This window comes from Pygoscelis adeliae, unplaced genomic scaffold (assembly GCF_000699105.1).
Source record: "Pygoscelis adeliae isolate BGI_AS28 unplaced genomic scaffold, ASM69910v1 Scaffold126, whole genome shotgun sequence".
Taxonomy (NCBI): Eukaryota; Metazoa; Chordata; class Aves; order Sphenisciformes; family Spheniscidae; genus Pygoscelis; species Pygoscelis adeliae.
In genome coordinates this window covers 1,199,346-1,211,939 of record NW_008824896.1, presented here as the reverse complement: position 1 = coordinate 1,211,939, position 12,594 = coordinate 1,199,346, and the positions used below count along the sequence as shown (strand labels likewise).

Here is a 12,594-nt window from a genome sequence, read left to right as displayed (position 1 = left end):
AGGATGTGGTGTGACCGAGGTAAGTTGATTTTCAAAAGCCCCGAGGAGTGATAGAAAACAAAAGCAACAGAAAATAACAGCAGAATACATGAAGAGGAATAGAAGACATTTACCTCGTCTGTGCACTGTCATCATTTTCCATGAGGGTCGGATGAGGCCTGAAGACTAATTCAATTTCACTAGCACCATCCATTACAGGGTCTATTGCCACAGCTGTGTTGTTATTGTCCAGTTCTAGCCCAGAATCATCCGAAGTTTTGGTCCTCTTATTACTAGGCCCCGCTTCCTGATTGCTGTGTGTTGAGGCATTGCTACAGTGTGAACTGTCACCGTTATCTTCTGCTCCACTACCATTCTCAATCTGTTGTTTCTTGCCCCTCTGTAGCCTGATCAGAAAATAACGCTAAATATATGCTATATAAACGCTAATCCACATTCAGAATTCACCCAATGTACAGGCCCACAATGCTTGTACAACTCCTCCCTCTCCCAGTCTCCGTCGTGCCAGAAGTTAGACATAGGCACACACAAGCACTAAACGTTTCACAGATATTTAAAGTTAAAAAAAAAAAAAAATTCATTCTTTCTTTTAAAAAGATACTCATAGACAAGACCATGGATTTTTTCCTATCCCTCAAACACCTTTTAGACATGTTTTAAGATCATTTTTAACTTCATACAATTATTTTTATTTTTCAGGCAATTTCAGGCCATTATTTTCATCTAAATATGAATCCATACGTGATTAAAAATATAAATCACACCATGCTTCACCACAACATAAAGTTTGGGGCCTCTTTCCCAGCTGGCTCTCTTCAGTTTAAATGCACACCCAGAATTTCAATACTGTGTAAACACCATATATTCCAGCCTCGTGAATTAAGTTCCAATTAAAACCTATGTTCTAGCATTATGTGCATTTATTTGCACATAATGGTAATATGTTGGTACAGGATTCATTGTATTACACTTTATTATCTAAGTGTATTATTATCTAAGACATGATAGCCATAATTTGGTAAAGCTAAGCCGAAATCTGCTGTCTACATCAGGCTGCCACAGAAGTTGCAAGGAGTGATACAAAGGTTTCTATTAGTAGACGAGAGATTAAAAATTATTTTGGCAGACTTCAGAGGAGAGAAGAGGAATCTCAAGCTATACAGGGAGTGAGGACAGACGGTGTATTTTAGTGTTAAGGCAAACAAGGTTACACGTGGACAAATTACGTGGATTACATACCTGTTCATAGCCTGAATCTTTAATCCTTCCTCAATGCTGTGACTTAAAGCTTGCTGGTTATTGTGCTTGCTGATTCTTGCTAGCACTCTCTCCTGATGAGCTTCATATTCATCTCGGCTTGGATAAATTTTACTGATGAGAGCATCAAAATTGGGATCTGGTCTCAGTGATCTTTTTGAAACTAGCTTTTTACGACATGTGGGACATTCTTTGTTGCTGGACATGAACAAGAAGGAAGAAAACAATACTAACTCTCCAGCAATAACAAAAGTCTGCCCTAATGCTGCAATTCTTAGTCAAATTGCTCAGCAAGACTCAATATTTATAGTAAATCTGGAATGGGGCTTCTATCTTTTGACAGATCAGGTAGTTCCAGATATTTAAACAAAAACCCCCAAACATACTTTAAAAAAAAAAAAAAAAAGAAGCAGGGAGATGTATGTTTGAGCAACCTCTATTTAGACTGAAGAGTTCAAAAGTTCCACTCTGCAAAACGGTTCTTCCCTTAACCCTCGTGATGGATTTTCACCTAGAAAAAATGCATGTCTAGTGGGAATTATATTAAAGCATAGTCTTCCTAGCACTCACGGGACAAAACAGAGATTAAGGAACCTATTCTGAACCTATTAAGGAACCTATTAGTTCAAGCACTAATTACTGGAAAAACTGAAACAGTCTTGTCCTTCCTACCATTTTGTTCTCGTTTAACTAAAATGTCAGGTTCACACAATTTTTTTCCTGTCATAGGAAGAGGGCCTCAATAGCTGAAACCCCAGTGTCTTTACTCCTGATGGTTTTCTTGTTTCCCTCTAATGTATTTTTGCTAATTACTCATGAGAATTTACACAGGCACAGCAAATTAAGTGTGACCTCTGAACACAGGTAATTGCCATTATCAGAAATAGATACATCATTGACTTAATTGCTGTTGGTTACCTTAGAATTCTATTGCTTTTAGGAAAATATGAACTTGTAACTGAAGGATACAAGAAAAATTATTTGTACTTTAGCACAGGTTGTTTCAGTAGCGAAGCTTGGAAGCAGGACTACTGCGGAAAGGCCACACAATTTGCAATTTATTATTAGGAAAAGGAAGAATAAGGGAAATGAGACTCATTTTTGTAAGTAATGTAGTGTTTTGGGTTTTTTTCCAATCCAGTAGCAGCAAAACAAAAAGAGAAGAGAAAAGAGGTTTTCAACTGCTTGCAGGAAAGTTAGTTATGGGATGATTTTTCATGAGAGGAAAAAAACAGATCTGGCCTGCCACAGATGGCTGAACACACAAGAATGAAATATGAAAGGTGTGCTACACTTTCAGAATCTTGCAGTGCACAGGCACGTAACTTCCACATTGACACCCAGGACTTAAAGGCTTGATCACATTTTAATCTTAAGTGAAATCCCTTTTCCCTGTAATAATATTTACGTACCCACTCCTGAGGGCTGTAATGATACAGTCAGCACAGAAGCGATGCAAACATTCTTTTGTCGTCATCGTGTTTTTTAACATATCCAAACAGATGGGACACATCAGTTCACTGTGCAGGCTCCTCGGTGACACCACTATTTCCAAGCCATCAGTGATTGCTTCCTAGTGTAAAATAAAGTAAAAGTTCTTTAATGGAATTAGTAACTTCCTCACAGAGATTTTCCTCTCAGCATGTTTTACTATTCTTTTAAAGAGAAACACAGTAAAAAGACAAAACAAGACACATACACAACCACAAAAACACAGACGCAGCTAAAGGAAGGAAAAAAGAAATAAAGATCAAGCATCGGGTTATATTTCTAATATTGTAATACAGCTTTTGTTTTGGGAGGATTTTTTTAACACATACTATCATTTAAAATAGGCAGTTAGCACTCCTAAAGGAAAAAAGAAAATCTTAAACATCAAGCTTCAAGTTCTAAAAAGTATAAAAAAAAGCCTTGCCATAAAGGCCAGCTCTTTAACACGCATTACCTGAGGCGTTCTTTGCAGTTCGTACAAACTGAGCTCCCATGTTTTGCTTAAAGGTTGCGTCCCGTTCGTCTGCACGGCTTGAGACATGGCTGGGAAGGAAAAGAGAAACAAGTTGCATGCTCAGGAACAAGGAGCCAGCTCCCTCTCCCGAGCCAGCTTCTCTGGCAAGTGAGGCGTCCCTGCGCCCATAGAGACACAGCTGTGTCTGTGCCAACAAAGCAGAAGTACAGGGGCAACGCTTGTTCATCCAAGTACCAGGCTCCACTGTGTTACACACGGATAATCCCATGCACTGTACTGCTCCAGAAAGACTGAGGGAGTCAGTCAGTCAGCCATGAACACTTTGCAAAAATCAATTAAGGTTGTTAGACAGAAGTGACATAGAACCGAAGGCCATAAAACTTTGGCTGTGTGGTGCAAAAGCTGCAAATGCCACCTGATGTGGAAAACACTCATAAAACATCCACTTACAAACGTGCATACGGGTCAAGTAGGGTCTACTTCCTAACCAAGTCGAAGGTCAAAATTATACACACACACAGAAAACTAGCTAAACAAGTTCACTGGAAGCACGCTATAATGCCTTTCTTTTTCCTCCTGAAAATGCATCACTAGGAGCTTCCAGTCAGAAGTTTGGAGAATACTGAAAGATCAAGTAAAACCTAGTCACTGGGTAATTTCAATCAGGAGGTCCGGTCTTCCTGTACTTCAGTGGATGTGCACCTAACTTGCAATGACATTGGGGGAGAGGGGAAGGGGGGGAAGTCAGAAGTTTTTATGTTTCAGAAACCCAAATCATACACACATTATCAGGGTTTTGCTCATTTTTTGTATCAGTACTGGTAGACAAGCATTCCTGGAAACAGACAGGGCTAAAAATAATTGCACTCGACAGACAACTGATACACTCCACAACCACTGCTGCAGAATTTGCTTACAGGCAAAGGCACACATGACCTTTTAATTAAAAAAAAAAAAAACCCAAAACCAAAACAACCCCCAACCAAAACACACCACACACATAAATAAAACAAACACCAAAAAAAAAAAAATTTACACAGATAAACTGTAATGCTTTCCCATCAAAATTTTGAGATTATTGTATGAGATGAGGCAAAACTACCACACATGGTCACTGCAGACATGTGAAAGAAAGTCAGGTCAAAACAACTGAAGAAAAAGATGTTTCTGAACAGAAAATATTTTCACACTGGGGAAGAGGGGGCAATCCTCCCCATCTCTCAAAAAATGCCTGCCTTGAAGCAGGAAAACTTACCCCAGACTGTGTGGTATGTTTAAAAAAGTAAATGTAACCATGTAAGAGGCAAGATTGCAGTTGCAGACATTTCTACTAGGTGGAAAAAGCAGAAGTGCTTTCTTCCTTTCTTTTATAAACCTTTTTTAAAATCTAGGTTTGTATTTCCAGACCCTTCAAATCAACAGCCAAATGCAGATTCTGTTGGCATTTACCAGGTACATTATAATCCAGTTTCCAATTCATCAAGTTCTAGATGAAAAGGGTCAACCTCTCTGGAGAACAAGTTATGTTATAAGCTTGTTGAGGTAAAAGTGAGAGAAGCAGTGCAGCAAAGATTATTGTATCTACTTTTATCCAGGCACAGAAATTAAGTTTTCCCACTTTATGAAAAAAGGAAGGGGGGGAAAAAAAGGCCTGACATGAAGTAGCCATGTCCACTATTATGTCTAATAAGTAGCAAGGGTCTGAAGAGGTATCAAAAGAAATAATTAGGAGATGACAGACCGTCAACTCCAATTTTTACTATATAAATATTGTGCCCTAAAAATACAGTTTACTTGTCACAAAGGACATGTTCCTCTGTGCAGAATAGAAAAGATGTCCAGTTAGGACCTCACCTCCCCATTAAAAGTGACAAGCCACCATGACCCAGCTGCAGACTGTCAGCTCCCAGTTTGGCCAAGCATTGGACTGTCCTGACAGGATTCCGGGCATTTTATTTAAATTATTCAGAGGTATGAATTTAATGATGGTATTGAGTGACACATCTCAGCAAAGAAGCAATGTTGGAAGGAAACAGTATTTCTCTGTGTTCTAATTTCCACTATTATTTAAGGTAATTCCAGGCGTACAGGAAGTCGAGTCCTTCGGGGTAAGGATTTTTGTTATGTGTTGTTGCCAGTCAGTTGTTCTAACAGAAGCCCAAGATTATTATTCCGTGTTTGCACTGGATACTACTCGAGTGCTTTTAAATCTGACGCATTTAATTCACTATCATTTCAACTACTCAAAGAAATTCATGAAGCTGCTAATCATTCACACCCTTCCCAAAATCTGCTGACGCATACAGTCAGACTGCAGCAGATTAAGACACCAAAGTCCCAGTAAATCCAGCCTCTCTTAACAGAGAAGCCTGCTCCCAACATTAGGCAGCTCAATCACAGTGAAGAGCCCATCTAAGTAGCCCCATAGTAAAAGAGATCATTGCATGCACAAGTAGTATCTTGCCTAAACTTGCCTGCTTTCACTGGCTAACACAGAACAGCAGCTCTCTGGGTGCCACTGTCAGCAAACCTATCAATCTGGAGAACAAGTGTATTAACACTATCATTTATATTGCAGCCTTGCCTACAAGCCCGCGGCTACACTGCAGAAGACACGATACAAGTGTCATGATAAATAATTGACCTCCTTTATTCTAAAAGCTGCTAGTCTGAGATGCTGAGTGCTTCTTTCTCACCCTAAGGTCTGCAGTGATAGCACTTTCAAATTTTAAGAGGAAAAACACTGGCCTTAAAGCCAGCTGAAAGCTGGAGAGATACACATAGTCCACTTTATCACTAGCAAACACCTCCTCTGCCTGTGGTATGTATGAAGTTGAAATCTGAGGAACAGTGGAAACACAGTCAATTCAAACATGCTGAAAAGTCGCCCCCACCCCCCCCCCCCCCAAAAAAAAAAACACCACCAAAAAAACCCCAGTCACATTAAACTGCATGGAGTCTTCCATCTAATTGAAGATCAATAAATAAGCCTCCTTAGTTTTGTTCCTGTTCCCCTACAGTTTCCAGGTCTGTATTGGGCCTGAAAAATGCATGTGAATGAGGTTTGCCTTCTCTTCCTTATGACGTTGTTGGACATCAGATTGGATTATGTTTCTTCACACTGCTGAAATCTAACACAGCCACATCAACAGCTGGCACCAGTATCAAAGATCAAACTCCACAATCAGGAGAGGCATTTCGACCTAAAATTGCACTGACCATGTAATAGCCACCAAGTATCAATTAGCAGTCTCAAAATCATAACCAGGGAACCATTTCTTTAGATGTTCTCATCAACAACTGTTCTTCTCCATTCGCTTGGGGAACAGAGGTAGGAAAAACCTCTACAGTTAGCTGACTTGAAAGTCAAGCTTTACAACCAAGGAGGAGGAGATTGCACTGGCCCCTTGCTCTCAGGTTTAACAGCAAATAGTCAGGCAACTATGCTGACATCTGTTTTAAGTAAGCAAGTACTCTTTAGAGGCAGTCATTTTCAAAGCACATCCCAAACAGCACTGTTTAGTTTATTTTCAGGTGTCATTTAATCTGTTGGTCTCCAGTAGAAAAAACCTAACCAGCAAGACACAACTGGACTGGACTCCACCATTCTCTATGTTCTTGTGCTGGCTGTGGAGCTGAATTGCTGTGGACAGACCATCTCCAGCTCTCCTTGCCTGGCACGAAGGTGAATCCGACAGAAGGGCTTTTTCCAGCTGTTCTGACAGTGCCAAGACATTCACAGCCTGCAACAGTAAGACAGAGATTACTCCTCAGTTCAGTTTTCTTTTAAGACTGTCCACCACTACTAGATTTGAAGCAGGCATCTGCTAAAAGAAATCCTGAATGATACAGGCCAGACTAGCTGATTCTTTCTAAAGCTACAAAATTAGGAAAAGTCTTTCATGAGCCAAAGAAAGATTTTTCTTCTGTTGTTGACACTTTGTTCAGAGTTATAAAGTGGAAAGTTTCTAGACAGAAGGAACAACAGACTTTTTATTAACTACTACTGGCAAGGGGAGAAAAGATACAGAATAAATATAAAACCTCACATTTACTCTTCAGTCTTGAAATTTATTCCACCAAAATCTCACATTCTTAAGTTGGATCTTCACTGACATAGTTCACTATTCCTCTGCATCCCTTTCAGCATTTTTTTTTTTAAAGTCTTGCGTAACAATTTTCTCACGCTCATTTTTCCAACTCAAAATATGAAGCAGATTTCATCACAACAATATCTACTTAAGTTTTCAGCTATTCAACATTTCAGATCTTTTCCACTTTATAAACGAAGAAGACGAGATCTCTTCTTCACAGGTTGCAGGTTTTAGCATTGGGAACAATGTGAAGTCAGATACCCTCTGTGAGCCTTTTTTCATCATTAAGTTTTTGAAACAACTTCTAACACATCACGCCTTTATACTTTTTATCATTTTTTACCTTTATGACTTATCTACATCCTTTGGATATAAGAGGAAAGCAATCAGTCACACAACAGGGCAGTATGAAGGGGAGAAGCCACATTCCTATAGGCAGATCAAACACCTTTCTCTTGAAGCCACTAACAAGTACTAGCTGTTGTGATTTATGCTATAGCCAGAGGGCCACTCCTGTCAGTCATTAAAAAAAAAAACAAAACTAACCAATATTATAAGGACACCTGCAATCCTTCAGACTGACTCAGTCTTCAAGCAGAGTAGAACTCTTAAGCACAAACTTGGCAATTACAGAGTATGCACATCTGTCACTATCAAAGCAAGAGCTAACTGATATAACCAAAAGAATGTATTACAAATCTGAGAACCAGAAATGCTATGGATCTCTTCAGGTTCTTAAAAAAGGGAAACAAGCAACATTTACTATCTAGTCATAAAACTTGCTTAGTTGCTTCATGTCTTTTATAGAAGAAAACTGGAAGATGAAAAGGGAGGTTGCTAAAGATTATCAGAATATGTCAAATTTTGATTTCTTTGTACCCAGGACGTTTCTCAGTTCTCCACATTGCCAGAACATTAAAAACAAAAGAAAACAAAACCCACCTGTGCTGTTCTTAAGGAGCTTCAGAAACTTCTGATGGATTTTATATAACCAAACTCTATGCACAAGTTGAATAGCTCCCTAACTGGAGCTGGGATGAGCCTGCCGGCTTCAATAAAAAGTACCGCATCACTTCATTTGAAAGACTTGCTATTTAAGCCTGATTTCCTTGGAAAACAGGGCTTACGCAATCTTGCTCTTTGTGCTCATCCATCTGTAGACTATTTTCCAAAACAAATTTGAAGACAAACGGCTGGGGTTTAAAAACATAACAACAAAATAAGTCTTGTTCCTGAAGCGCTGGAAAACAGAGTTATAGGAAAAAATAACAGTATGAAAGACCCCATCAGAAAAGCCCCTCTGATCTCCTGCCTGCTTACTGACCCGAGAATTTATGCCAGAGTCTCCTTCCAAAGTACTTGGAAAAAACTCCAGCAGAGGAACATCCGCACTTGTCACACACCACATCCACTTTACAAGCTTTTATACTGAAATACGCTTAATGATTTGCTCAAATATAGTCGTGAGTCACAGGAGGTTGGGCATTCAGGTATCCCATTCCTGAACCTGTCCAGTAAAAATAAAATCCAACTGGCAACAAGTACACTTCAGGCCACTCAGAGCTGCGGGCAGACAGGCTGTTCTGGCTAGAAGGCAGCCAAAGGAAGAGCTCGGCAGCAGCGTGTCACTGCTCCTGCTCTTCCCTGCTTTACCTTTTCAGAGGTTTACCACCCTTAGATTCACCAACTTACAATCGCTCCTTAGTATTCCTTCTCAAAATTTGTCTTCTGTGAAAATTTAAGATTTCCTTACCTCTAGCTTGGAACTAACCTTGATGGTGGTCCTACTTTAACCAGGGAGCGCGGGACATTCTACCGGATGGCATCCAAAGATCCCCCAGAACCTGAATTATTTTCCAAAACACTTCACAGTCCCTCTTTTAGCCCAGGCAAAGGCTAAAGAGCAACTGCACACATGGTAGTGTCAGCACACCTTGAGATCAGAGAAAGGGTGGAATGGTGCCAAGCAGCTGGAAGAGATAACCCACAAACCCAGCTCAGGTGTGGCCATAACCATACCAGCTGCTATTTAACTCAAAACAGTGTACTGATCTCTGACACCTTCATGAAAAAACACTTTTGAGGGGAAAAAAAAAAAATGCATCAGGCTCTTTAAAAAAAAAAATAATACACACATTTTTACACAGTATTAAATCCTTAGAAATCAACTGATTTTTGTTCCAAGTTTTAAAAGGTAAATATTTAGACTTAAAACAGTAAGAGTTAGACCTCTATTTGGTATGCCAAGTTCAACAGCACCTTCAACCATTCCCATTTTTTTTTTTCCAAAGGATTAGTTCTTTTAAAAACAGGTATCATAGTGCAGTTACTTTGGAAACTTAACAGGATTATAGTTTTATGTTTTACTCTCTCAGATACTGTAACTAGTATTAGGGACAAATTGCATGTTTTGACAAAGTATTCAATTCAATCATTCATTTCAATTTATTCAATTAAAGCATTCTGAAATTTAAGTTTTTCTGCCTTTACTTTCTGGCTAAGAGCTTGATTTGAAAAAAAATCCTGGAAAGACATTATTTGAAGGAATTAATCTTCACTGCAGTTCACTGGCAGCGCAGATTGCTTTACATTCAGTTGTAATCTAGGACAACTAGTACTAGATTACAATCTAGTACTTTTAGCATTCACTCTTAAGTTTTTTTCATCTCTGAATCTCAAATCCCTGGGAGACAGCCAAATCAGGTTCTGGCCTGGAGCTCATTTTGTTCCCAGCTCTGAAATTAACTGCTCGATGATCCTGAACAAGTATGTCACTGCATTTGTCTGTGCCCCCCCTTCCTCTTCTGCTTGTTTACTCATATTGTCACCACTCTTCACACTGTCTCTTGCTATGTTTCTATTGCACTCACTATATTTATATACTGACCTCAAAAGGGGATAAGCTCAAGAGAGGAATGTCTTACTAAAGTGGTTTTAGTTCATTCAGCTATCAGTCCTTGTCCTCCTGATATCAAGTTCAGTGTCACAATGGCCCTTACTGGGAAGGTTTTCATTTCTTTATTTTTCTTTATATATATATTTTTATATTATATTTTTTTATATTATATAAATATATTTTATATATATATTCTTTATATTTGCAAATTGAATTCAGTGTTGTATTAGCCACGTGTACAGTCATCTCTTGACACAATCAGTCGTGATCTATGATAAGAAATTCAAGCTCATCGAATCATGTTCAGAGTTGCAATCAAAACACAGCGCCTCTGTAGTGCAGCTCACCTCCAATGTGCAAGGTTTCAAGTTGTCAGTCTTGCAGACATGTAAGAGATAAGATATGATTTGGTATCCATCATAATCTCTTACAGTCATTAAAACTCTATTTAAAAATCTTTAGGAGCTTGTGCTGTGGACTCATACCATGAGCCAGACATAAAGCAACAATTACGTAAGCTACCAAAACCAAAATGAGAAAGTATTTGCCATGACAAAAGGCATATGCACAGACAGAATAAACTGTTAAGTGTCGAGCAGTAAAATTCATAGGGGAAACTAATTCTATACTGAAAGCATAAAGCTACAGCAAAAGGATCACTAATAAAAGGTCATTTCAGAGAGGCTGTGGAATGTCGACTCTTGGAGACAGTCACATTCAACCGGATGTAGTAGTGAACAACCTGATCTAATCGGCCTTGCTTTTACCAGGAGGTTGTATTAGATGATCTCTGGAGGTCTCTTCCAACCCAAGTTTTTCTAATTATGGGGTTATCTCACTATCAGAGACATTTATACTTAGTTTTGCTGTATAGAAAGTGACCCAGCCAAGAAAAGCCAACAGCAACTAACACTAATCAGCCAGTAGAGCATTGCCATAATGAAAAGCTGAAGAAACCTGAACAGGACCTTCTACTCCACACCTGCATACACGCACCTTTTACAATCTATGTGGCTGAATACGATTATATGAACATCCTCCTTACCCACAAAAGAAACATCAGAAGGCTTTTTTGGGACTACAGTGACCACTAGCTTTATACAAAGTAGAATCCATTTGTTTGAACTGCGTGAAAACAGCAACAAGAGAATTGGGCCTTCAGACACCTAGCATGTTATAAAAAATACCCAGCAAGTCTGCTTAAGATGGGAGTTTCCTCTGTAAACACATGATATAACAACATATTTAAGAAAAAGAACACTTTCTTTAAATATCTTCTGAGAACTTGTGAAATCAGCAGTAAAATTTGCAGCTAGGTATTTTTGGCTAAACTGGAAAATTAACAAATAAGCCCCAAAACACCTTACAAATGTTTTCTGAGAATATAGTTTCTCTCTCCTGTACGTATATTTAAATTGGCCAACAGCAAGCAAAAATGCCTTTGGTTTTGACCATCTACTGAAAAGCGGGCCTCTTCTGAGCTGAAGGTATCTGCCCAAATTTAACATTTGTAGCTGTTAGAATAGAGCTGTAAATGGTGACGGATTAGTAGTCAATCTGCAAATTCGTGAGGATCAGATATAAATTACAAAACATATGTTATCAAGTGAATAGTTTCAGCTACTATCACAGAACGCCTGAAAGTATACTCACAGGCTAATTTCAAAATTATTACCAAACACTTTATCAGTTAATAATCTATAGTAACGTAAGTCAGCTCCTTTGTAAATGCCTACTACATTTAAAAATGAGTGGTTAGCAACGCTTACACAAAGCCAGTGTTTAAAATACTTTTGTACACATTAACTAGAAGTCTATCATCTGCAAAGCACAATCAAAGCCAATTAAAATACTATTAAAGATGCCAAATTAATAAAAACTGTGAAGCTGAAACTTCAAATAGCAATTACATGCTCCAGAAGTCAAATCTGATAACAAATAATGAGTACTTACACCATGCTTTCCACCCTTAAGATGTATCAGCTTGCAAACAAACAACGTCCTTGCACTCCATTTGTGGGGTAGAAACACTGAATTAGAGAAAAATGAGGGAGAAGAGACATAGCTACAGCTCATTACATGCTCCATGAAAGAGATGAAAACAGCACACCAGCAACTCCAGGGGCAACAGCGCTGCTGGGAAATAAGAAAGCAATCAGATTCTTGTCAGGGCATCATCCTTGGATCTTTAACTGGGCTTTGGTAGTGCGTGTTTAAAACGATCTGCATCATTACAACCCTAACCACCACCTTCACTCCCCCAAAACCCTCACAAATGCCAGCACAGTCCTCCCCCAACTCCTTCCCAAACACCACAAGGAAAGGCACTGTTACCCCTACGTCCCCCCGTGATCACCCAAAGCCTTCAGAGCACTGCAGGA

General features: G+C 39.0%; 1 protein-coding gene across 1 annotated transcript in view; it reads right to left on the bottom strand.

Moving 5' to 3' along the window:
* The window catches only part of RNF2 (ring finger protein 2), a 5,960-nt gene extending 2,671 nt beyond the window's left edge, over window positions 1-3,289 (bottom strand). The window contains exons 1-4 of the mRNA XM_009324640.1: window positions 3,203-3,289; window positions 2,670-2,830; window positions 1,240-1,455; window positions 114-386 (exon numbers count right to left, since the gene is read on the bottom strand). Coding sequence (XP_009322915.1) covers window positions 114-386; window positions 1,240-1,455; window positions 2,670-2,830; window positions 3,203-3,289 — 737 coding nt within the window. The remainder of the gene's footprint in view (window positions 1-113; window positions 387-1,239; window positions 1,456-2,669; window positions 2,831-3,202) is intronic.
* Between the last annotated feature and the right edge of the window lie 9,305 nt (window positions 3,290-12,594).